Below are 25560 nucleotides of genomic sequence, written 5' to 3'. Positions count from 1 at the left end.
ACAAGATAGTGCAGCTGCTGGCGACTGCCGGGTGCTAGCTTCCTGTGTTGGAGGATCAGTGCCTGTGTTTTGTCAGATATGGCGACCCGTCAGAAAGTGTAAAGGAAGTGACGTTTCATCGCCACCATCTTGCTACACCAGCCCTCAAAATTTCCACTCGCCTACTAGCATTTGGCGAGTGGATTTAAGCTGGGGGCGAGTGATGATTGGGCTGCATGACCAATCTTCCTCCAATCTGTGCCTACACTTAGAGTCCAGATGAGATTGGCGGCCGAAGAGGAAAGGTGCATGCTCGGGAAAAGTAGTCTGGTGAGCCAGGCAGAGCAGTACACAGGTGCTCTCCTTACAATTCTCATTAAACCATGGGACCCAACAGTATGACCTCTCTGAGCCTGCCCCCCTCCCCCGGGCCCTGACCAATGTAGCTGGAGAGCAGAAAGTAATGAGTGAGGTGGAGGATTGCCAAAATTACCACTCCGGTGCAGCGCTCACTGAGAGTTAATTGCCCTGACATGAGAGCGGCAGCCTTCTAGTTTGTGCAGTTTTCTTCTCCTTGTGCTCTATGTAAGTGTCCAACAGTTTAGCCTGAGCACTGTGAGCAGACTGGTCTCAATGTGTGCTGTGCGCTGTCAGTGTGCGCTGTGCTATGGTGTCAATGGTTGTGCAGTTGTGTGGATCTCAGCGCTGGATTGTACTCCCTCCCGCTGTGCTGCAGCTCCTCTCCTCTCTGCCAGCCTGAATAAAAGGGGGAAGTGGGGACATGCAAGCGTGGAGCCGCCCACACAGGCTCCTGATGATGAGATGAATGGGAGAGCGAGAGAGGATGGATGGGAGTTGCAGAGGAGACAGGATGAGAATGGGGAAGAGACCCAGTTCTAATGCCCTGTCCCTCTGGTCTGCCCCCAGTGCCCTGTCCCTCTGGTCTGCCCCCAGTGCCCTGTCCCATTTTGTTAAAGTTGTTGTTGGTAATATTTAATTTTGTAACTTGATTCTGCATAAAACATTGTCATTCCATGAGATAATCTATGAGGGCGTGTTTACAGGTGCAATTATGCACAGGGCAGTGTATGAATTAGGTGGGGCAACTGGTGGCGAGTAACTCTTGAGGCCTGGCTAGTAGCTCAGGACTTGAAATTTTGAGCCCTGTGCTACACTCCGCACTAGTCCATAGTAAGGATACACTGAGAAGGGGGTAAGCGGACATCTTGTTACACCCACCGTAGCTTTACACTTTTTTTAACAGTAAACTGACTTATTTATAGTGAAATACGGTACTTACAACTCCGTCTTACTGTTTACATCAGGGATCCTCAAACTACGGCCCTCCAGCTGTTGCAGAACTACACATCCCATGAGGCATTGTAAAACTCTGACATTCACAGATATGACTAGGCATGATGGGAATTGTAGTTCCTGAACAACTGGAGGGCCATAGTTTGAAGACCCCTGGTTTACATGTTGATTTTTAAAAGCAAGCGTGCAGATCTTACAGGTCTGTCAATCCGACAGAAGTTTGCTGCTTTTAAAATTCAACATGTAAACATTCACACAGAGTTCTAAGTACTTTATTTCACTATATAAACTCAGTCTACTGTTAAAAAAACTTGTAAAATGCAAAACTCCGGTGGGTGTAACAAGTTTTCCCAATACCCCCATCTCAGTGTATGCTTAGGGTGTAGCAAGATGGCGGCGACGAAACCTCACTTCCTTCCGTTACACTTTCTGACGGGTCGCCTAATCTGATGAAACACCAGCAGCAGATGATTTCATGTTGTCGAACACATCTCTGCAGACTGCACAAAGATTGAGCAATACTGCCTTGTCTAGGACTTGCCCTGGCCTGTGACTGGACAATGAAGAAGCAGCAGCAAACTGATGATGCAATCCACTTTCATTGCTGTAGTGATGTGTGTACAGTAAAGGCTCGTACACACGATTGGATATTCCGACAACAATTGTGTGATGGACTTTTTTTTTCGGATAATCCGACTGTCTGTATGCGCCATCGGACAATTGTTGTCGGAATTTCCGACAACAAATGTTGGATAGCCTTGCTCTCAAATTGTCCGACAACAAAGTTTTCCGCCTAATTATCCGATCGCGTGTACACAAATCCGTCGGACTAAAATACAAAGTACAAACACGCCTGCTCCGAACCAATGCTAACCATAAGACAACATTAGCAGAAGTTGCCCAAAGGGTGGCACTAAAGAGCAGAAAAACCACGTTGTTTTGTGTATGCTGGCTGAAAAAATCCTGCCGTCTGTATGCAGAAAAAGTTCACGGCCAACGCCCTTGGACAAAATTCCACGGATTTGTCCGATGGGAATCTGATCGTGTGTATGAGACTTTAGACTAACAGAATCCTACCAAGGGCTGCCCCTACTATTTCCAGACTGTGTGCTGAATCAATCAGGGGGCTGATATCCAGACGACTTAAGGCAGTTATGTAAAGTCAATCTAAATAAATGTATTAACCTTAATGCCCAACTCCGAGAAACTTCAAAATTCTCCATGTAGTGGGGCTGTGCTAGCACTGTGAGGGTTAACTGTTTATTTAGGCCAAGGTGGCATAAAAAAGAGGATTTACTTACCCGCTCCTACGCTCCTCCATGCTGTTAGACCAGTCCCTGTGGTGTCTTCTCCCCTATGCTCCATCAGTCCAATGTCCTGATGTCATCAAGACCAACCCTGCACTGATGCTGAAGGATAGTCCATCACTGGAGCATGGGGGAGCACCATCTAACAAGAGTGAAGGATTTGGTAAATAAAAAAGATTTTACTCTCCCCTAGACCTTAAAGTGGATGTAAACCCACTATCATCGTTTCTAAACTATTGCCATGGTGCTGATCTATAAGGATATACACGCCTCCTGCATATATCCTTACCTGTCAAATGTCTCCCCTCTGTTATAAGAACTGAAAAACTGCAGATTCTGGGGGGGGGGGGGGTCCTTTGTCTGTTGTCTGGAGCTGGGTGGGTGGAGTTGTGATGTCAGTAGACTTCGCCGCTCCTCTACATTCCCCTTGTTAACATGCATTTTGTCCTGTGTATTTCTTATACTAAATTCTGCTATGATCACTAACATCCAGTCAAAATCCAGAAAGGTAACCACATGACTTCAGAAAAGGAGTGGGAGTGGGAATTAAAAAATAATGCCTGTCTCCAAGCTAGTGCATGAGATATGTAAATAACCTGTCACTCACAGCAAGGGGGCGGAACGGACCAAGGGTTTTCTCTGTTAGTCCGTTTTATCTCACTGAACAATAAAAGAGGATTGCTCAGAGCTGGATTAACTCTGTGTGGCAAGACTGGGCACAGATGATAGGACATCTTTTACTCTACACTGTGACAGCAAAAAAATAAAACAAAACATTTCGGGTTTACATCCAATTTTGAATAAGGAAAGGGTTCCTTGGGACCCAAGAGACCCAAAGAAGCCAGGGGGAGTGGGTAAGGGCAAGTGGACTGTATCGGTACTAGGTAAATCAGTTATACAGCAGAAGTATAGTAAAGGTACAAAAGTTTAATTTATTAAAAAATAAACATAACATAAGGGAATTGAGGAATACACAAAGTTTTAAAATTACAACAGTAATAGTGTGAAACAGATTATACGACCAGCCAACACATCATCGAGATGGTGTATAGGCCCTGATTTGCGGGCAGCGATGAGGCGGAGGGGGTCATATATATCAGGATCTCTACTAGTTTCGCTACTTGTGGTAGCTTCGTCAGGAGAAATTAGTCTGTACACACAAATTCACTCCTTGGGGGAGCCTAAGCCCAACGTGGAGAAAGAGATCTCGCACTGGGTATGAGATGGTAGGGATGTCCCCAGCAAGGTGAGGATCTGTGGTGACTATGTGTACTATTCAAAAGACTTTAAGGCCCTAGGACCTGACTGATAATAGGCAGGAGCCAGGGAGCAACCGCCAAAGAAACAGCGCTGGAGAAGGCCAATTTAAGGGATACCAGCGGTAGGGGTAAATAAGTTTAAAGCCACTTGTGGTAGGTGTACCATCAAAGCATATCCCAGGGCCGGGTGTGTGTCACAAGTTTACATCCAAGCTAGTGTTTGACGTGCAAGGCCAGACCCACTACAAGGAGGAATTTTTAGATTACCCTGGGTTGGGCTTTAAAGTTGAACTCCAGGCTTTCATTCAACAATATTCCTTGATAGCCACAAAGGATACATATTCACTTTGTGTGAATCAAATGCCTTTCCAAACACAATTATCACGCTGTGCAACTAGCAGTGACATCATCTCTGTGCTGTACATATCCTGTGCAGAGAGTAGAGCTGTGGGAGGAGCCCAGCAGATCCAATCACTGCAGACTGCCTGCCGAAACATATTGGAGGGGGCTGATTTAGGCCAACCATCCTGCACAAGGAGCGAGCAGGAGTGACTGGTCTTTACTGCAATAGGCTCCTGCACAGAGACAAAAAGTTTCATAATGGATTATTTCACAGATCTGGAAGAAATACACAAAGCAAGATCTAAGCAAGAAGACACATAGATCTTGTATTTAGACTATAAATGTATAACACAATACATAATGGTAGAATGGAAAACCCTCACCATATGGTTCTGTGTGTTGCAAATGCTATAGTATTTGCAATATACAGGAGTACGCTCTGGGATTGGAGAGAAGGAGATGCTGGAACCCGGGAACACAATGGTCACATTCAGAAGACATGGACGCTGACAGCTATAGGGATTTAGCTAGAAGGGCAGCCAGCTGTGTAAGATGAATGGCAGCATGAAAATGTATTTCCACAAAGCAAGCAGGATGGGTCTCCTGAGTTTACATGCAAAAAGAAAAATGTTCACATTTGACTGGAAAGTATTTTAACGCAAGAAGTTTTCTTATTCCCTTTTCAGCATAATATATCAGGACTGGATTTATTATATGTGATATTTATTTTCTGAGTTTAAAAACTCCAAAAGTAAATTTTTGGCAAAAAGTTCAATGTGGAATTTGATTTTCAAGGTGGATCCCTATTTTGTTTGAAAACTAAAGCTACAGCATTATACTACATGTTTTTGGTATTATGTTTTAGTATAAATTCCCTTTTAGTGAAGTCATGCGTTTGCAAAAGGAATTCACTCAAAAAATGTCTGTGGTCACTTTTTCTGTCTATATATTCTATTGTATCTCATTGTGTTCTAATGGAATACTTGAGAAACAGTACTTATTATTTGTAGAAGCCAAATCCAACGCATTTGGCCATATTCCTAAATTGTTTCAGTAATTTATTTTATATGTCATTTTTATTTTCTTCTAACTTTTCCACAAACAGCCAAAAATTCTGAAATACAAATTGTGGTATTAAAATTATATTTCAAAGTAGTAAGTCCGCATGCACACTTGAGCTCAAAAATGCCCGCTTACAGGAGTTTGACTTTGTTTTTCGGTATCTAAATGCCCTCCTAAATGCACAAAAGTGTTTACAGGAGTTTAGAGGCAAAAAAAAAAAACTCGCTTGTGGTTCAAGAAAGGAGCAATTTGGCTGAAAAATACCAAACAGAGCTTAAACGTATCTAATGCCGTGTACACATGTCAGATGGGAGCGTTTCATTGGATATTCCAACCGTGTGTGACTTTTTCCATCGGAATCTCAGACAAACTTACATAGAGAGTAGGTTCTCTATTTTTCCGATGGAAAAAATTCCTATCGGAAAATCTGTTCATTTGTATGCTTTTCCGACGGGGAAAAAAAAGGGCATGCTCGGAAACAATTCAACGCATGCTTAGAAGCATTGAACTTCTTTTTATCGCCTCGTCGTAGTGTTGTACATCACTGTGTTCTTAACGCTCGGAAGTTCAGAGAACTTTTGCGTGACTGCGTGTATGCAAGCCAAGCTTGAGCCGTCTGAAAATTCCGTCTGAAAAAACATCCAACTTTTTCCACCGGAAATTCCGCTCATGTGTACAGGGCATAAATGTGCTTCAGTCATTTTTTAAACCTTTTATCTGTTATAACCTCTTCCCTTGTTGTTTTAACTTTGGATAGTAAGACATTTTTTTTTTCTGCCAGTAAATACCTTACACAGCCCACTTCCTGTTTTTTGTCTGGAAAAAAAGCCTAGGGTTATGACATCATGCACAGCTCTCTCTCTCTTAGGCCTCGTACACACGACCAGTTTCCTCGGCAGAATTCAGCTTCCGACCGAGTTTCTGGCTGAATTCTGCCAAGGAAACTGGTCGTGTGTACACTTTCGGCCGAGGAAGCCGACGAGGAGCTCGACGAGGAAATAGAGAACATGTTCTCTATTTCCTCGTTGTTCTATGGGAGCTCTCGTCCCGCCGAGCTCCTCGGCGGCTTCAGGGCTGAACTGGCCGAGGAACTCGATGTGTTTGGCACGTCGAGTTCCTCGGCCGTGTGTACGGGGCCTTACTCTTGTGAGAGTTTGCCAGGAAGGGAGTGAGTCATAAGAGGGCAAATTAAATCTGCAGAGCTGGAGGTGTGCCTCTGTGTGTCTGTGTAAATCCAGGAAGTGAACAGGCAGCAGCTTCAGCTGCCCACAGTTTAAATGGCTACAGCCAGACTTAGTGAAGGGAGATTTCTGTAGCATATTTGGCAAGTACAGAATCACAATATATATCAAATAATATGCAAAGTGGTTGAAGGGAAGCTTCAGAATGGCAAAGATGTTTTTATTATAACTTATGTAAGCAGACTGCAGTTCCCCTTTAGTACTTGAGCATTTATTTGCTAATTTCAGCAGCCAGAATAAATTGATATTCTGGCCAATGAAATTAATGAACGCCTAATCGCTTAAGGCACCTAAACGTGAAGCTTTTCTCCAGCCAGGAGAAAAGCGTTTAGAAGAGCCCCAGTGTACATGGGGCCTAAAAGAAGATGTGTCACATACTAATTGGAATTTTTTTTTTTTTTATGATAAGATTGTTACCTCAGTGAAAATATTTTTCTACACACATCTGACCTTTTGCTTAACTAAAGGACATTGAGGAAGCCTCACATGAGCCTCCTTCAACCTAAAACCTGGAGAGAGAATATCGAACAAATGATCATCTGGTTTTTTTTTTTTGCATGCTTGTCTTATATTAAAAACCAATAGGTTACGAGAATTCTCATATGAAAGAATACAACTTCGGAAGTGATGTAATGTGTTGTATTGAATTGTAAAGTATTCTTTAATTTCCGATCATGCGTGGTCTTGGTCTTCTGATTTATTTCCGACGAAAAAACGGTACTGAATAAACGAAAATCCTTCATTTTGGTATTGAATGAGAACATTTTCATGTTTGCCCCTTCAGATAATTTTGCATGAACTGTAGTGATCGGCTCTCGAAAGCTGTGTACTAACAGTCAGATTATCATACGAAAGATTCGAAAGCGGTATTTTTCGTCCGATTTTCTGATCGTGTGTACTGGGCATAAAATATACTTGGCAGCATAGCAGGACAGACAGGGATAACAAGATTTGGGGTTCCTCACTTCTCACCGGCTTCAGGTTGCCTAGACTCTATCTAGAATCTATCAGGTATAAAGTTTGGTAATAAAGCAGCGAGAAGCAGTGGTGTAAAGTGTTGGGCAGCTTGACACTACAGACTGGATAAACCTGTATGCAACTTAATACATCATCTATGTCAGCTGCAGGACAGGAGTACTTCACTGTGTAAATAGCAGCTGTTTCTTTGTGCCTCTAAAATTTAATATTTTCTAACTTCCTCACTAAGGAAATAATGATTGTTTTTGTCCTACAGGTTGAAAAAAAAACGAAAACTGTTAGGCCTCGTACACACGACCGTTTTCCTCGTTAGAATCCATCAAGAAACTTGGTGGCAGAGCTTTTTTGCCGAGGAAAACGGTCGTGTGTATGTTTTTCATCGAGAAAACTGTCGAGGAACTCAACGAGGAAAAAAGAGAACAAGTTCTCTTTTTCCTCGATGGGAGTCTCAATTTCCTCGTCGTGTTTCTCGTCGGGCTGGTTTCCAACGAGAAACACGTTCGCGTGTATGCTTAGAAACCCGCGCATGCTCAGAATAAAGTATGAGACGGGAGCGCACCTTTGATAAAAGTAGCGTTTGTAATGGAGATAGTACATTTGTCACGCTGTAACAGACTGAAAAGTGCAAATCGTCTCTTACCAAACTTTTACTTAAAGCGGGGGTTCACCCTATAAAAAAAAACAAAAACATTTTTTTTCCTCTAGCATAAAATTAGGCATAGTAGCGCGAGCTACAGTATGCCTGTATTTATTTTTTTAGCCCCGTACTCACTGTGCAATCGTATATTGAAGATTCCGACTCCCCGCGGGGAATGGGCGTTCCTATCCAGAGGGAAGGTGATTGACGGCCGGCTCTGGCACGTCACGCTTCTCCGGAAATAGCCGAAATAGGACTTGGCTCTTCACGGCGCCTGCGCATAGTCTGTGCGCAGGCGCTGTATAGCGCCGTGAAGAGCCGAGACCTACTCCGGCTGTCTTTGGGGAGCGTGACGTGCCAGAGCCGGCCGTCAATCACCTTCCCTCTGGATAGGAACGCCCATTCCCCGCGGGGAGTCGGAATCTTCAATATACGATTGCACAGTGAGTACGGGGCTAAAAAAATAAATACAGGCATACTGTAGCTCGCGCTACTATGCCTAATTTTATGCTAAAATGTTGTTATGGAGGGTGAACCACCGCTTTAACACGCAGTAACATGAGATTAGCAAAAGCAGCCCCAAGGGTTGTGCCAGTGGAATCGAACTTCCCCTGCCGTACGTCACCGTGTTTGAGAACGAGGAGATTTGGTCTTGACTGTGTGTACGCAAAGAAAGCTTGTCGAGTTTCTCAACGAGCCTAACAAGGAACTCGTCGAGGAAAACGGTGTGTCTTTTCCAACGAGTTCCTCGGTCGTGTGTACGAGGCCTCACAGTCTTCATATACAATCAAGCCTCCTAAACTGAATCTTCTTGGTTCCAATAGCCAGGTCTCCATGCAAAAGTTTTATTTGTACCTAAGGCATACCTCCCAACTTTTTGAGATGGGAATAAGGGACACATATTGGCCAAAGTATGTAGGCATAGGACACCCCCCCCTGCCACGCCCCCTTAAAGAGAGATTTTACAATACAATATTTTGCTTTATTCTGACTATTGACATTTACAGATACAGCAATTTAGAAATTGGATGAAAGGTTTAGCACTGGGAAACACTTTTTGACAGATAAATAGAGCATTTTTTTATAACACTATAAAGATCAGACCAAAATGAGGGACAAATGAGGATGAAGGAGGGATACCTTGTTCCAAATCAGGGACAGTCCCTCGAAATCAGGGACAGTCCCTCGAAATCAGGGACAGTTGGGAGCTATGCCTAAAATCACTCCATGGCTATCTGGAGGAAGTGAGTCGTTTTTCTTTTTGTTTTTTTCCTATGGCAAGAATGATATTCCTTTATAGCTATAGTTGGTGTCTGTAGTCCGGTGCAAAAACTGTCCAACAGAGACAGTCCAAGAGCCACTAGAAAGCTTTTAATTGATTCAAATGAGCCAATGAAATCACAGATAAGGGTACACAGCAGGAGTCTCAAACTAGCAGCCTCCAGCTGTTGCAAAACTACAAGTCCCATCATGCCTCTACCTGATGGAGTCATGCCTGTGAGGCCCCGTACACATGACCGAGTTTCTCGGCAGAATTCAGCCAGAAACTCGATCGGAGCTGAATTCTGCCGAGAAACCTGGCCATGTGTTCTCTATTTCCTCGTTGTTCAATGAGGAAAGTTGGCTCGCCGAGATCCTCGGCGGCTTCACACAGAACTCGACGAGCAAAACAATGAGTTTTGCCCGTCGAGTTCCTCGGACGTGTACGGGGCCTAACTGTCAGCCTTGCAATGCCTCATGGGACTTGTAGTTTTGCAACAACTGGAGGGTCACCGGTTTGAGACCCCTGGCGCATACCTCCCAACTGTCCCTGATTTCGAGGGACTGTCCCTGATTTGGAACAATGTCCCTCTGTCCCTCATTCCTCCCTAATTTTGGTCTGATCTATATAGATGTAAAAAAATGCACTTTTTATCTATCAAAAAGTGTTTCCCAGCACTAAACCTTTCATCTGATTTCTAAATTGCTGCATTTGTAAATTCCAAAAGCCAATATAAAGGAATAGTAGTGGTAAAAACAGCACTTGTGGGTTTAGCCAATCTTATTTTTTTGTAAAATTCTCCTTTAAGGGGCGTGGCATATGCCTGCATACTTTTGGTGATAGGTGTCCCTCATTGCCATCTCAGAAAGTTGGGAGGTGTGTATACAGGCTTTAAAAGTGTTCCTCATAATAAAAATGATGTTCAGCCTATTGGAACTAGTGGACCTCAAGTGAAAAGTCTGTTGGCTGGGTAGGTTCAGTTCTGATTCCTGTATTCTGACATATGAGTGGAAACAGGCGTTTAAGCATGAATGTCTTAGTAACATATTGTTCATGCAAAACTGTCACCAACAGTATTGTATTGTACAACTTCTTTTACACTTTCTGAGCACACCCAAATACAGGGTGAAACCTTTATTAGAATCACTTTAGTTGTAGTGTCTTATGTAGAGACTAAGTGCTGGTTGACACTAGTGCAATGCGAGAACCCTGCGAATCCAGTGTGGGTTCCCGCATCGCACCAGAATTGCACAGTGGTTCACACTGAAATCTGTGAACCGCTGCGGGTGTCAATGTAAAGTTAACGACATCCCCAGATCGGTTCGCAGATCGCAGTGCGAACTGTAAAATGGTGCAGGAATCGGATCGCAAACACCGATGCGATCCGATTCCAGTGTGGACCAAAAAAAGCGTCCTGCACCATTTTAGTGTGAATGCGATGCAAATTCAGCTATACAGTTTGTATGTCTGAAATCACATCGCACAGACATCGCATGTGATCTGTACAGCAGTGCGTGTAAATCACATGCAATGTCTGTCATTGCACTAGTGTGACCGGGCCTTACTTCCTGGAATCCATCTGCCCTTAGTTTAAACAAGCATACAGGAGAGTGTGCTTAGCTGAGAAACCCCCCCCCCCTCTCCTGAAGACTCCTTGGATGTATAACATCATTTGCCTAGGCAAGAAACCAGGAAGTAACTGGAAAAAAAAAGGTTAAAACAATTAAATATTATATACTTTTCTATCTATTTATTAAAGGAGTTGTAAAGACAAAAATATGTTCCTCTTAAATTAAAGTCTAACAGTAGCTGATAAAGTAAAAAGTAATGTTTTGCATTATAACTAGATTGATACCTGTTGAAATCGAGCTGTTTTATTCACCTCCAGCACTCCTGAATCATTATTCTCACTGACTTCCTGGTTTGCGGTGCGCATTCATTCTTGCTACATCACGACCTAATGGGAACTACAGTTCCCATTAGGCTTAGCCTCCATGCCTGTGAGGGATAAGAGAGCATCTTCACGCAGGGCTGTAGTCATAGGGAGGGGGTGAGCACATTCTGCTTTCCACCATGCAAAACGGCTCAGATGATGGTGGAAAGCAAGAAGAGGAGTGACAGGAAATGGCATTTTCAAACCTGGATCACTGTATTTTGGAGGTCAAAAGGAAAAACGAGGTAAGTGATATTTAAATGCTCTAGCTTACAGCAATCAATTGATCTAATAAAAAACGAACCTTTAGTGTTCCTTTAAGGTTAGCAGATTTACTTAAAGCGGGAGTTCACCCATAAAACAATTTTTCCCCTTAGATGGATGCTAGATTGATGCTCGTTTTGTCTAGGGGAATCGGCAATTTGTTTTAAAATATGAGCTGTACTTACCGTTTTCAAGATGCATCTTCTCCGTCGCTTCCGGGTATGGGTCTTCGGGAGCGGGCGTTCCTTCTTGATTGACAGTCTTCCGAGAGGCTTCCGACGGTCGCATCCATCGCGTCACTAGTAGCCGAAAGAAGCAGAACGTCGGTGCGGCTCTATACTGCGCCTGCGCACCGACGTTCGGCTTCTTTCGGAAAATCGTGACGCGATGGATGCGACCGTCGGAAGCATCTCGGAAGATTGTCAATCAAAATAGGAACGCCCAGTCCCGCAGCCCATACCCGGAAGCGGCGGAGAAGATGCATCTCGTAAACGGTAAGTACAGCTCATATTTTAAAACAACTAGCCGATTCCCCTAGACAAAACGAGCATGAAGCTAAGGGGAAAAAGTGCCCTCTAAGGGTGAACCCCCGCTTTAACATAATTTTTTCTCCCTTCATATATGTTTATCCGAGTCCCTAAAAAATAAAACAATTTTTTTTTACTGGTTTTAAACATTATTGAATCCAGGAGTCAGATTTTAGGGCCAGTTCACACCACATGCAGTCCAGTGCATTTTTTCTGCATCAAATACGCATTGAAAGTAGGTTATATGGTTTCCAATGGCATAGTTCACACCAGTGTGGTCAGTTCCAGGATGTTCCAGTTCCAGAAAAAAAAAAGTAGAACATGCTGCATTTTTATCCTGCACTGGACAGTACTGGGATGCGGTAAAACGCATAAAAAACACACCAGTACAGTAAAAAAAAGCATCTGGAATGCATCCAGAAACACTTTAAAAACATGTTAAAATGCATATGCAGGAAATGCATCTAGAACTAATCTGTAGTGCGTTTTTGTCGTGTGAATCAGTTCTTACACTGAGTGCGGGAATGAAATTGTGCGAGTTCAGCTGAACTCGCATAATTTCATTCCCGTACGTCAGTCCCGATTTTGAGGAAGATTTTGGAGACATCTGTGAGGGTTTCTGCACAGATGTCAATGGAATTCGCACTCTGAAATCGCAAAATCGCATGCCGCATCGTCAAATCGCATGCCAAATCGCACCAATGTGAACCAGCGCTTAAACAATTTTGGTTTGATGCTATAAAACCAGGCACATTGCAAAGACAAACATATGCAATAAAGTTACCCATTATAATTATACATTTGGCTGTTGATAAATGGACTTCATAATGATACAGGAGTCTAAAGATCCATTCTACCATCCTGATCAAAGTGTGCATGTTCCTGTGTCCATGCAGGCTAACCCTGAGGATTTTGGCTTCTTGCCTCAGTGAAATTGTATACTGGTATTTTAATTGGCATCCTACTTTTTTTTGGTGCGGAAATTGAATTTTAAACCCCACTTAACAGGCTCTTAAATAAATTATATGCATGACACAGTATATAGAAAGAACAAAAGCAAAGTGTAAAGGCAAAACCTGTCATTACATGCCTGTGACCTGACAGTGGGTGGTGAACTACAAGTTCTAGCATGCAGTTTGCCTGAAGGTAACCCAACCGGGAACTAAACAGAGCTGTCAGAAGAATGCTTGTATACTTTGACAGCCCAATTCCAAATGTAATCCCAGGCCTATTCAATACAATGGAACGGGTATGTTTAAACTCTATCCTCATTGCATGTGTTTACAATAGTAGTATACAGCCTACTATTCCCTGTAGAGATCTGCACTGAGGGCAGTGATGAGTGACCAGTCAAGAAGTGGGTTAAAAGGCCATGAAACAAAGAAAGCTGGGACATTCCTTCAAATCAGTGTCAGTGGGGGAGGCCTTTCATGGAGGATCACTAATGCATTCCATTATCTCCTCCTGCATAATTAAGAGCCCTAGTAATGAATTCGACTGATAAAATGTGGCCTACAATTACCACCGAAAACATTAATTATGTCCATTTCAAAGAAATATCGTTGGGGACAATATATCTATCTATCTATAGATATATCTATCATATATATGTGTATATGTGTATATAGAGATATAGATTTATCTATATCTCTATATCTATAGAGGTATAGATATATATCTATATATCTATATATCTATATCTATATAGACACTGGACGTTAAAATGATGTTATAAAAACGGCAGTAGCTTTGCAGTGAGTCTTTCAACGTTTAACGTTTTTGCAATAGCCTTTATTAGCGTTTTTCCACGTTAGCGTTTTTTTTTCAATGGATCACAAAACTAAAAAAAAAAAACGCTGGTGAGCCACGTTTTTGAGCGTTTATCAACGTTTATGAGCGTTTGGCATTTTTTGTGGTCAGAAAAACTACTCCTGAATGGGATTTTAGGGCGTTCAGCCAATAAACTCAACTGCTGATAAACGTTCATGTGTGCATAGACACATAGGATAACAGAGGGGAGTTTATGAGCTGTTAAAAAAAAATGCCCGAACTCCAAAAAACGCCCATTTATGAGCTTCAGTGTGCATGGAGCCTTAAACCAGTCATTCGCAAAATGGTAGGGCAAAGAATTCTATTGCTTGCTACAGTAAATTATTGATGTTTGCCTGTTTCAAGAGGCAGCTTAGCTAAAAGCAAACACATTTTGGGGCTTTTTCACCCACCCTTTCTTTCCACACACAGACACTCAGAACTGCTTGTTTGGAAACTCCCTATCAGAGGTTGTCTGGAAACTCCCTATTGGAAGAGCCAATCATGAGACAGCAGCAACAGACTGTGGGAGAGGAGATAAAAAGCCAGAGGAACTAGGCCAGAGCCTCTTTTTGCCTGCACCTCATCAGGAGAGCATCTGCACTCTATCTGTGTGTGGAATCACGGCCTACCAAGGGACACACAGCCTGCAACTCCAGCCCAGAGGAACAGATTGTTCATGCAGCTTCAGCCCAGAGGAACAGACTGTCCATGCTAAAGAACGACACCCTGAAACAGCTCAAGGACTGAAGGGGCAAGGGGCAACCTTTAATGCTTTTCATAGAATACCACATACAAATATTGTCCACAAAGCTCCTACATTGTTGGTGAAGATAATAAAACGCAAAGCTTTGCCTCCAGGACATTACCGTGGTTGCTCTTAAAGGGGACACACCATGGGTATTGATATCATTTCACTGGGTGTGTATTAGAGGTATCGTAGGCCAGCCTGGGGTTTCCCTTTAGCCACAGCATCCCACACACACCAAAAGTTATTGGGGAGTCTATTTAATCTGTACATATTGTTACCTATTGCTTTTGTTGTTTGCATAGTGCTGCTGACTGTTTTCTTTAAACTGTTTCAGCCAAGTCCTGGGTACTTACACAAGTCCTGGCTGACTAATGTTAACCTGAATTTTACTTTTCTTCAAGTAAACTACAAGAAGAACTGTGTATTCCTTCTGAGTTATTCCATTAATCACATTGCTAGGTGTGCCAGAGGGGCTGGGACAGTTCATTGGGGTTGAAAGGCAGAGTAACGGACTGAACAAACAAAAGCAGCTCCCTAGGGGGTCTGCTACATAAGGATGAATAGTAGAAATGTATTTGGTATTTATTTACTATAAACTTGCTTATTATGTATATGTTATTGTGCGCTGTGCAGCCACACATATGCGTAGTCATAGGAAATTAACTAGAAAATTGGCCTGGTGGTGCATATCCAAAGTCTGAGGCCTCGTACACACGACTGAGGAACATAGTTTTCCTCGACGAGTTCCTTGTTAGGCTTGTCGAGAATCTTGACAAGCTTTCTTGGCGTACACACTGTGAAGACAAAATCTATATTTTATATCTATACTATAAAGGGGAAGTTCGATTCCACTGGCGCCACCCTTGGGGCTGCTTTTGCTAATCTCATGTTACTGCGTGTTAAGTAAAAGTTTGGTAAGAGACGATTCACGCTTTTCAGTCAGGGAGGCCCGGAGCAAAGATAGAGACAATAGAGGAGGGCCGGGCATGACAGTGTGTCTAGTGACACCAAAGGGTTAAGAAGAAGGGGTGGGGGTTTTAGGAGGAGCAGGATGAGCTGTGAGGGGCAGGGGAGTGGCCATATAAAAGAGTTGGGCGGGGCCATGGGGATCAGTTGCAGCTAGGTGAGCAAGGAGGAAACAGTTTTTATGTATTACCTGTTGTTGGCCGTGTGTTTTCTTTTGCAGGTGCGGTGTTGGACGGTCGTCACGACAGCCGGGATGGGCGGTAATTTCTGTTGGTCTTTTATGGGGGCAGTAGAAAACAAGTGAACATGGGGGTGGGGGGCTCATCAGTATTATGGGCCCCTTCGGTGTATTCCAGCGGAAGGTTAGTTGGAATACCGTAATGTTTGCACTGCGGGCGGGGGTTGTCTCCGAGCGTACTACACGGACTGGAGGCCTAAGGTTAATGTTTGCTCGCAGTGTATTGTTCATATTGGTTATATTGATTCATAAGTGGTGGAGACTGGGGGGCTGCCAGAAAAGACCAACAGCGTTGGGTTAATGTATGTTACTGATATGTTTGATATGTGTGTTTTATTTAAGTTGGAGTTTTATCTTATAATGTTTAAATAAAATAGGCTGTTGTGGCCAAATTTTACTCCAAAGCAAAGGTGTGGTCTCTTTACTCTAGAGTTAAGTATTGGGTTAAGTAAAGGGTTGGAGTATATGGGGTCTCAACGGTCTAGGTAATTGGGATACATCTGGACTACACTAGTCATGTTACAGCGTGACAAATGTGCTATCCCCATTACGAACGCTACTTTAACCAAAGGTGCGCTCCTGTCTTATACTTTATTCTGAGCATGCGTGGGTTTCTAAGCATACACACGAACGTGTTTCTCGTCGTAAACCAGCCCAACGAGAAACACGACGAGGAAATTGAGACTCCCGACAAAGAAAAAGAGAACTTGTTCTCTTTTTTTCTCGTCGAGTTCCATGACAGTTTTCTCGACGAAAAACATACACACGACCATTTTCCTCGGCAAAAAAGCTCTGCCACCAAGTTTCTTGATGGATTCTGTCGAGGAAAACGGTCGTTTGTATGAGGCCTGACTTATCAGCAGACCATTTTCAAAGGAGCAGTTTATCCTGCTTTTTAAGGAACAGGTAGATTTGGTAAACCAGATGAAAAGAAAACCTAATTTAAAAATACCATCAGTATTGATGCCATCAATGTAGCATTTTATGTATGTGTTATGTTTTGCTTACATTGCCATTGCAAAAAAAAGTCTGAATCTTTTGTGTGCATTAGCGTTCCTTTGCTGAATATCTACCACTTTACCCCGACAATAGACCATGAAAGGCCACATGATAAATCTTCTGACATGGAATCCACTTACTGGTGAAAAGACAGATCCGTCTGACAGTTGAAGGAACTGTTGAAGTATTACTTGTAAACAAAACCACATGAGCATGGAGAAGGCGATCACAGATACCAGTGTCACAGGACACTCCCCACTGCCTGGGGGCTTCTAGCTGGGAAAGGTCTTCACCTCTCTTAAACCATTCTAAATATATTACTAGTCTACTATTAGAATAATCTCACAGCTTAAAGCGGGAGTTCACCCGAATTTTTTTTTTTAACATTAGATTGAGGCTAATTACGGGAAGCAGAATCGGGTGTTTTTTTTTAAATCAATGCAGTACTTACCGTTTTCGAGATAGATGTTCGAGATAGACTGGGCTTTCCTATTTGATTGACAGCCTTCCGACGGTCGCATACAGCGCGCCACGAGTTGCCAAACGTCGGTGCTGCTCTATACGGCGCCTGCGCACCGATGTTCGGCTACTTTCGGAAACTCGTGACGCCCTGTATGCGACGGTCGGAAGGCTGTCAATCAAATAGGAACGCCCAGTCCCGCAGCCCATACCCGGAAGCGGCGGAGAACATCTATCTCGAAAACGGTAAGTACTGCAATGATTTTAAAAAAAAAACACCCGATTCTGCTTCCCGTAATTAGCCTCAATCTAATGTTAAAAATTGATTTTTTGGGTGAACCTCCACTTTAACCTTCCGTGGATATGTAATGTTGGTATTAAATTAAGAGAAAACGTGGTGGCGCTAGTGGGTGTAACTTGGACTTAGTGATTCTCGGACAAAAGACTTTACATCAATCCCAATTATTTCAGTTTTTCAGTGACATGTCTTTACTCAATACTTGCCATAGACAACATTTCTGAATAGTACCTGAAAGTTGAACTCCAGTAGTTTAAAAAAAAAAATACTCCTGCAGTGGGGTGCCCTCTGCACTGCTCCTTTTTGCTACTTTAACCTACCTTACCTCTTGCTTCCCTGGTAGCCGATGCTCTCCTTTTCTTTCCCATGCTCGGTTTGCGGCCATGGCCTTGGTGTCCTCACTTACAATGCAGTACTCATCGTCCTGCATTGACTTCATGAGGCTGTGACCACTGGCTGGAGTGCCGTAGGGTGTGAGGGAGCAGTCGCGTTCCAGTAGGAGCCTGCGGGAGCTAGAGATAAGGTAAGTAAATTTGCTTTAAACTGGCAACCTTGGCAAAAATGAGCATTTAAGGGTATTTTTTATTTCTCTGGAGTTCAGCATAAAAAGATATATTTATATAAGGGGGTGGCATTTAAAACACAAAGCTACTTGGCACCAAAAATGGAGTTGTTGACCTTATTGAGTTTTTTGCTGATTTTTTTCGCACACAGTAAAAAATTCAACCTGATTGGTCCTTATGGCAACAACTCCATTTTATTTCCCCATTACTTTTCTTATGTTTTTTTTTTTTTTTTATCTGTTGTTAATAGTTTCTAAGTTTGACACATTTTTCTATAACTGTTCTTAAGGAGAAATCTAATGCCATGCATTAATAAATAACAGATTCTGGGGTAGATCTACAAAATCTGGTGCACACAGAATCTGGTGCAGCTGTACATAGCAACCAATCAGCTTCTAGGTTTTAGCCCTGGTTCACACTGGTGCGATTTGACATGCAATCGGCGGCACTTGCCGGCAATGACACGTCCTAATCGGTGCGATGCCGTATATGCGGCGCTGCACCGATTTCAATAAGTTTCTGTACTACTTTTTGCGATTTCAGCCCGCAATTTACATTGACATCTGTGCAGAAACCTGAACAGATGTCTCTGTAATCGTCCGAAATCGGGACTGACAAGCGGGTGTGAAGCCGTGCGAGTTCTGCTGAACTCGCATGGCTTCACTCCTACAGCCCAGTGTGAACCTGGGCTTAGGCTCGGTTCACATTGCCGCAACTTGGGTTCCGACTTGTGAAACCCCAAGTCCCATGACATGTGAAATTCCATGTAAGTCCAGGAGAGCTGCCTTAATTAGCACTACTGAAATCGCTCCGACTTCAGAAAAGGTTCTCGTACTACTTCAAGGTGACTTCTGTTGGACTTGTGTCTATAGACCTTAATGGAAGTCACCTCCAAATTGGATCCTCATCTATATTTATGTGATTTGGATCCAATTACCCAGGCATTCCCCGAAAGTCGCATCAAAGTAGTACTCAAGTCACCAGCAAGTCACCGCAAAGTCGCACCCTACGTCGCTCAGCTTTCAGGTGGCAGCAGTGTGAACCGAACCTTATTATCAAAGCAAGCTGGGGTTAGAATATGATTGGTCACTATGCACACTTGCACCACATTCTGTGTGCACCAGTTTTAGTAAATCTCCCCCACGGTGTCACACCAGTATATGATATTCTAACATTTCTATTAGTACCACTACTGTATATGAGGTATATAGAATCCTTACGCTCTTTCTTCTTCTACTTGAATTCCTACCGACTGATATCGGTAAGCTGCTTCTCTCTGCTCTGCGTTAGCGACTTCTTCTGGCCCATCAACCTGGAAAAAATGCAAACTAGTAAGCATTGCTTTTATCTCTCAGCCCAGAAGTAGTCAACCTTTCCTGTAATGCAACCCATAGTGTCACTTTGCAAATGTTTTGAGATGCAGAAAAAGACCAAACGAAACCACCCTGGCAGAGGCTGTCAGAATACAATGGTCCAGCAGGGGGGATTCATCCATCTGTGCTGTTAGTGTGGATGGAAGAATCTGTTAAGCCGGGTACACATTGCAGTTTTTTTCATGCAACCTACTGGTCAGAGCCGCTGCATTAACCATGCAAGGTAAGTCCAGCGATTTCCCCTGCTGAGCTGTTGTGTTCCGCCAGAACACTCCGATCAGCGCTCTCTGCCATTGCCGCTGATTGTGAGTCGGTTGGCTGCTGGTTTTCCAGCATACACATCTGACAGACTTCTGTCAGACAGACCGACATATACACGGGCCAAATGTTGTCTGCCAACATTCGGCCTGTGTGTGTCAGGCCTGTGTGGGCTTAAAAGTATGAAACTATAATACAGCCTCTAAGAAAACATATGTAATGCATTGTAAACCTATAGTACCTTTATCCAAAAATTATTTGAGATATATGGGTCGGACTTACTTGGTCCCCAACCAAAGTTTCGAAAGATAGGGGCTACTGGACGGCGCAGGGAGGAGCACGCGGCTCCTCCCTACGCCGTTTTGTCAAAAGTGACGTCTTCCAGGGGCCTTGGAAGATGTCACTTTTGACCAAACGGCGTAGGGAGGAGCGGCGTGCTGACATCACCGCATTCTGTGCCAGTCTTAGAAGCTACGGCTGTGATCGAGTGCATATGATTGTTTTTATTTAATAAATATTTTAAATGGATTACACTATGGAAGTGCTTTTTCATTTTTTATGGGCCATGAACTCTCTTGTCGTTGTGGACACTCAGGTTGGACACTTCTGACGGAACCCTTATATTGAGACGCAGAGACCCAGGGCTGGGGAAAAAGCGTTAAGCGTGTATGATCTCTCTAACCAAGGGATCATACAATCTGGTAAGCGGCAGCAATTTAGTGGTGGAGGATTCCCTTTTTCTCAAATCTATATCACTCCTTCTTGGGTGTTGCATATATGTCAGTGTGGACTCTGGGTGTGAGACATCTTTATTCTGGAACTTCAATCTGTAATTTTGTTCTCATTTGGACATTTCAGCGTTGATTGGACATTGTGTAGGGTGTATCAGCCCTCCCTCACAAGACCTTTCTTCATTTAATGTATTAAGAAATTGTGATATGACTAGTGTTTAATTACCGTATTTATCGGCGTATAACACTCACTTTTCCCCCTGAAAATCGGGGACAAAGCAGGGGTGCGTGTTATACGCCGATAGCTTTCCTCAGAGCTGACATCTCCTCTCCGTTCGGCTCCTCTGCTTTTACTTTACACACACACACATACACAGTCCCGCCTCCGCCACCGCCATTGGATTATTGTTCTGCCTATCACAGTAGCTGGTCCAATGCCGATGGTAGAGGCGGGACTCTGTGTGTAACGGGAGAGCCGAGTGCAGAGGAGATGACGGCTCAGTGATTTCCTGATTCAGGCTGCTGGTGTGGGAGACTGCAAATGATATTAGTTCAAAAAGGCATTAATGACAATAATTAGGCTGCAATGAGGACTTTATTTGTGCTGCATTGAGGACTTTATTTGTGCTGCATTGAGAACTTTATTTGTGCTGCGTTGAGGACTTTATTTGTGCTGCATTGAGGACTTTATTTGTGCTGCGTTGAGGACTTTATTTGTGCTGCATTGAGGACTTTATTTGTGCTGCATTGAGGACTTTATTTGTGCTGCATTAATCAGGCTGCATTGAGGACTTTGTGCTGCGTTGAGGACTTTATTTGTGCTGCATTGAGGACTTTATTTGTGCTGCATTGAGGACTTTATTTGTGCTGCATTGAGGACTTTATTTGTGCTGCATTGAGGACTTTATTTATGCTGCATCAATCAGGCTGCATTGAGGACTTTATTTGTGCTGCATTGATCAGGCTGCATTGAGGACTTTATTTGGGCTGCAGATGGACATTGATGGTGACTGACCCTTAATTTGCTTCAAAGTTGTTTATTTTAAAAATATGTTTTTTTCCTGAAACTTCCCTCTTAAAATTGGGGTGCGTGTTATATGCCCGCGCGAGTTATACACCGATAAATACGGTAGCTCTTCATCCCTCACTTTTTCATTTTTTATCTTATTTTTTCCTTATGAATACAGTGACAATACAGTGACAACTTCACTTCAGTGGGAGAGACTGTATTCAGTTCTTTCACCTTACGTGTAAGCACGTTACACATATTCACATGGTAACTGTATTATCACTTCATCTGTGAAGAAGTGCATGCCACAGCAATTCAATATCAAACACCCAAAGAAAGAAACCCCAGTGGGCAAGGGGAATGGAGGGGTGATGAAGTGATGTGAATGTGATGATGTATAGAAAGTGAATTGTGGAACAAGTGGAGAGGAAAAGATGATGGAGGCAGAAAAGATGATGGACACCTCCATCATCATTTCCTCTCCACTTGTATATAATTGTTTCTATATGTATAAGATTGTACTATACACATGTATAGCTGTCTTATTAATTTTCCAATTAATTATATCACAGATACTCTCCTGATGAAGCGGCAATAGTCCGCAAAACTAGTCGAGATGCTCTTTGCGACCCACAATCCCATTGTGACTTCTCCCCTCTGGGGACTGCTATTTTGGTGATATGTATGGACTGACACTATGTTTTTAATCTGTATATGTTATTGTTTTGTTTTTTATTGATTGTGTATTAATACAATTCTTTCTATTTTTCTATATACATTTCTATACCTGACTTTACCCTCTTAACTTGTACTGTGATAGTCCAGTAGCCCCTACCTTTCGGAACTTTGGTTGTGGACCAAATAAGTCTGACCCCTAATATCTGGGCTTAAAAGTAGTCGTGGGATTTTTTTCTTCCCTATGGGATACTAGAATACGGATTATACATTGTATTATCCATTGTAGTGTGTGCAGCAGTGAGGCGAGGTCTGGTGAGGACAGCAAACTGTTGGATAGCTTCAAAAATGTTTGCGGACACCAGCTGCATTTGTACACCAAGTTTTCTCTAGATAAGGTAGAAGCAACATGGTTTCTCCAGAGAAAGAATGTGTGGAATTTTGGAGATCAAAGTACTCAAATTAAGTCAAAATGCTGATATGGAACAAAAAATAAAAGGAACACACTTCACTCCTATGGATTTCACCTTAACAGGGCTCTTACCAGCTGCATGGGATCTCTATATGGTAAGAGAACAAATAGCGCTATTAAAGGAAATGGTAACTCAGGCCTCCAAGCCTCTCCGGTTTGATCCCTCAAAGCCAGAAACCGCACGGATGTGAAAGAGACACGGAGTAATATCCACAGTGTAAAATCGCATACACCATATAATTTATTCACACAGTACACTCACATAACAGAGAGACAAGACTTCATTTCGGAAAAGGGCCATCTTCCCCGGATGACGTCTGCCTACTAACGAAACATGTTGGGCGGGGCCTGGTCCATGACCTCATCATGTCAACTGGAGGATTGATTGCAGCTTTTTCAAATTGTTATGTGAGTGCATGTGCAAAAAAAAAACATATTGTGTATGCGATCTTACACTATGGATATTGCCCTGTTTTTTTTCATATCCCCTGTGGTTTCTGGCTCTGAGGGATCAAACAGAAGAGGCTTGGAGTCCTGGGTTACCATTTCTTTTAAAAGTGCTAGTTATCACTAACCATCTAGAGATCCCATGCAGCTGGTAAGGGGCTAACTGCAGGTGCTAATAGCTAGTCTACTGTAGATGGCTCTGTTCCAGAATAGTTGCTGGCAGTGCTTACAGAGAACAGTGTAATCAGGTGCCAGGTCCCTTTTAGCTAGAGCCCTCCTGTAGTGATGTCACAGGTGAGTCTATTCCCAGTTATAAGCTGATTTGGGAGTGGTGGTGGTGGAATCCTTGGGAGCCAACACGAGTGTGGAGTGTGTCACATTGTTTGTTCCATATCAGTGTTTTGGCTTACGGTAATTTGGTCATTTTGATTTATATGTTAATGGAGACTTGCCTTTTATACCTTTGGTCATAAGTTTATTTGATCACATTTATTAAGCACTGATTTCTAAAATGTTCATTTAATCATTTAATTAATCATGATCTATTTAAAGGGATAGCACACCAATTTTGTGTTTTCAATTTATTCTGGTCTTGTATTCAGGTTTGTTTGTGTGCAGCTGTTCTGCAGGTTCTTAATACACTAAGTGCAGGAATTCTTTGGTTATTTGACTATAAAATAATTCAGCAAAAATGTAGCCCACACTATGTAGCATTGTATGTGTAGTGTTCACAAATTACCATCTGAATATACAGTAACTTAAAGTGTAGTTCAAGCCTATTCAAAACTTTTCTAACTTTAGGTAGAATAGGGATGGATTAAGAACTCCTTTCGGAGCTTTTACTGCAATCTACAGTAGGGCTCCAGAGGTATACTCTCACTATGTCCCCATTCACACTATGCAGCACAATGTCAAGCAACATGCATATGCACATTTTGTGCACTGCAGTGCTCTGTGCATAGGGAAACTCATCACACAAATATAAAGCTGGCTGCACGCATTTTCATTTTATTTTTTAATCAATTAGCTAAAACATTTTGAGCTTGTACCATTTAACCTTAAAGCGGTAGTTCACCCTCCTTCACATCATTATACTATTACTTTCGGCATCGTAGCGCGAGCTACGGTATGCCGGTCTTAAATTTTTAATCCCCGTACTCACTGTGCTATCGATGATTGAAGATTCTGACTCCCGCGGGGAATGGGCGTGCCTATGGAGAGGGAGGATGATTGACGGCCGGCTCTGGCACGTCACGCTCCCCGAAGACAGCCGGAGTAGGTCTCGGCTATTCACGGCGCTTGCGCACAGGCTATGCGCAGGCGCCGTGAATAGCCAAGCCTATTTCGGCTATTTCCGGAGAAGCGTGACGTGCCAGGGCCGGCCGTCAATCACCTTCTCTCACCATAGGAACGCCCATTCCCCGGATTCTTCAATCATCGATAGCACAGTGAGTACGGGGATTAAAAATTTAAGACCGGCATACCGTAGCTCGCGCTACGATGCCGAATGTAATGGTCTAATAAAAAAAAACATTTTTTTTTTTTTTTAACAGGGTGAACCCCCGCTTTAACTTTGTAGATTGCCAAACAATCAGAGTGTAACATGTGTTCATAGAATATGACTTTAGTGTTGTAAGGAGATGCTGCATTCTTACAGAGCAGAAAAAAAAACTGAATACTGTAGTTAGCTGCAAATCTATCTATCTATCGCTAACTATCTCTATCTACAGGTATCTATCTCTATCTACAGGTATCTATCTACCTACATGTATCTATCTCTATCTACAGGTATCTATCTACCTACATGTATCTATCTCTATCTACAGGTATCTATCTATCTACAGGTATCTATCTATCTATCTATCTATCTATCTGTCTGTCTGTCTGTCTGTCTGTCTATCTATCTATCTATCTATCTATCTATCTATCTATCTATCTATCTATCTATCTATCTATTTATTTACAGGCATACCCCACTTTTAAGTACGCAATGGGGTTTATTTACTAAAGCTGGGAAGTGCAAAATCAGGCTCACTTCCGCATAGAAACCCATGAGCTTCCAGGTTTTATTACCAGGCTTAATTGAACAAGCTGGGGTTAGAAGCTCATTGGTTTCTGTGCAGAAGTGAGCCTGATTTTGCACTTTGCAGCTTTAGTAAATAAACCCCATTGTGTACTTAAAAGTGGGGTATGCCTGTATCTATCTATCTATCTATCTATCTATCTATCTATCTATCTATCTATCTATCTATCTATCTATCTATCTATCTATCTATCTATCTATCCACAGGTATCTATCTATCTACCTACATGTATCTATCTCTATCTACAGGTATCTATCTATCTATCTATCTATCTATCTATCTATCTATCTATCTGTATCTATCTATCTATCTATCTATCTGTAT

At 42.7% G+C, this 25560-nt stretch overlaps 1 protein-coding gene across 2 annotated transcripts in view; it reads right to left on the bottom strand.

The window, feature by feature from the left end:
• DLGAP1 (DLG associated protein 1) overlaps nt 1–25560 on the bottom strand; it is a 392681-nt gene that overhangs the window by 70891 nt on the left and 296230 nt on the right. For both annotated transcript variants that reach the window (XM_040354019.1, XM_040354020.1), the window contains exons 6-7: nt 19408–19499; nt 17945–18136 (exon numbers count right to left, since the gene is read on the bottom strand). In XM_040354019.1, coding sequence (XP_040209953.1) covers nt 17945–18136; nt 19408–19499 — 284 coding nt within the window. The remainder of the gene's footprint in view (nt 1–17944; nt 18137–19407; nt 19500–25560) is intronic.

The sequence above is a fragment of the Rana temporaria genome, chromosome 5 (genome assembly GCF_905171775.1).
Source record: "Rana temporaria chromosome 5, aRanTem1.1, whole genome shotgun sequence".
Classification (NCBI taxonomy): domain Eukaryota; kingdom Metazoa; phylum Chordata; class Amphibia; order Anura; family Ranidae; genus Rana; species Rana temporaria.
Note: the sequence above shows the minus strand (reverse complement) of the source record. Positions and strands in the feature narration are given on the sequence as shown.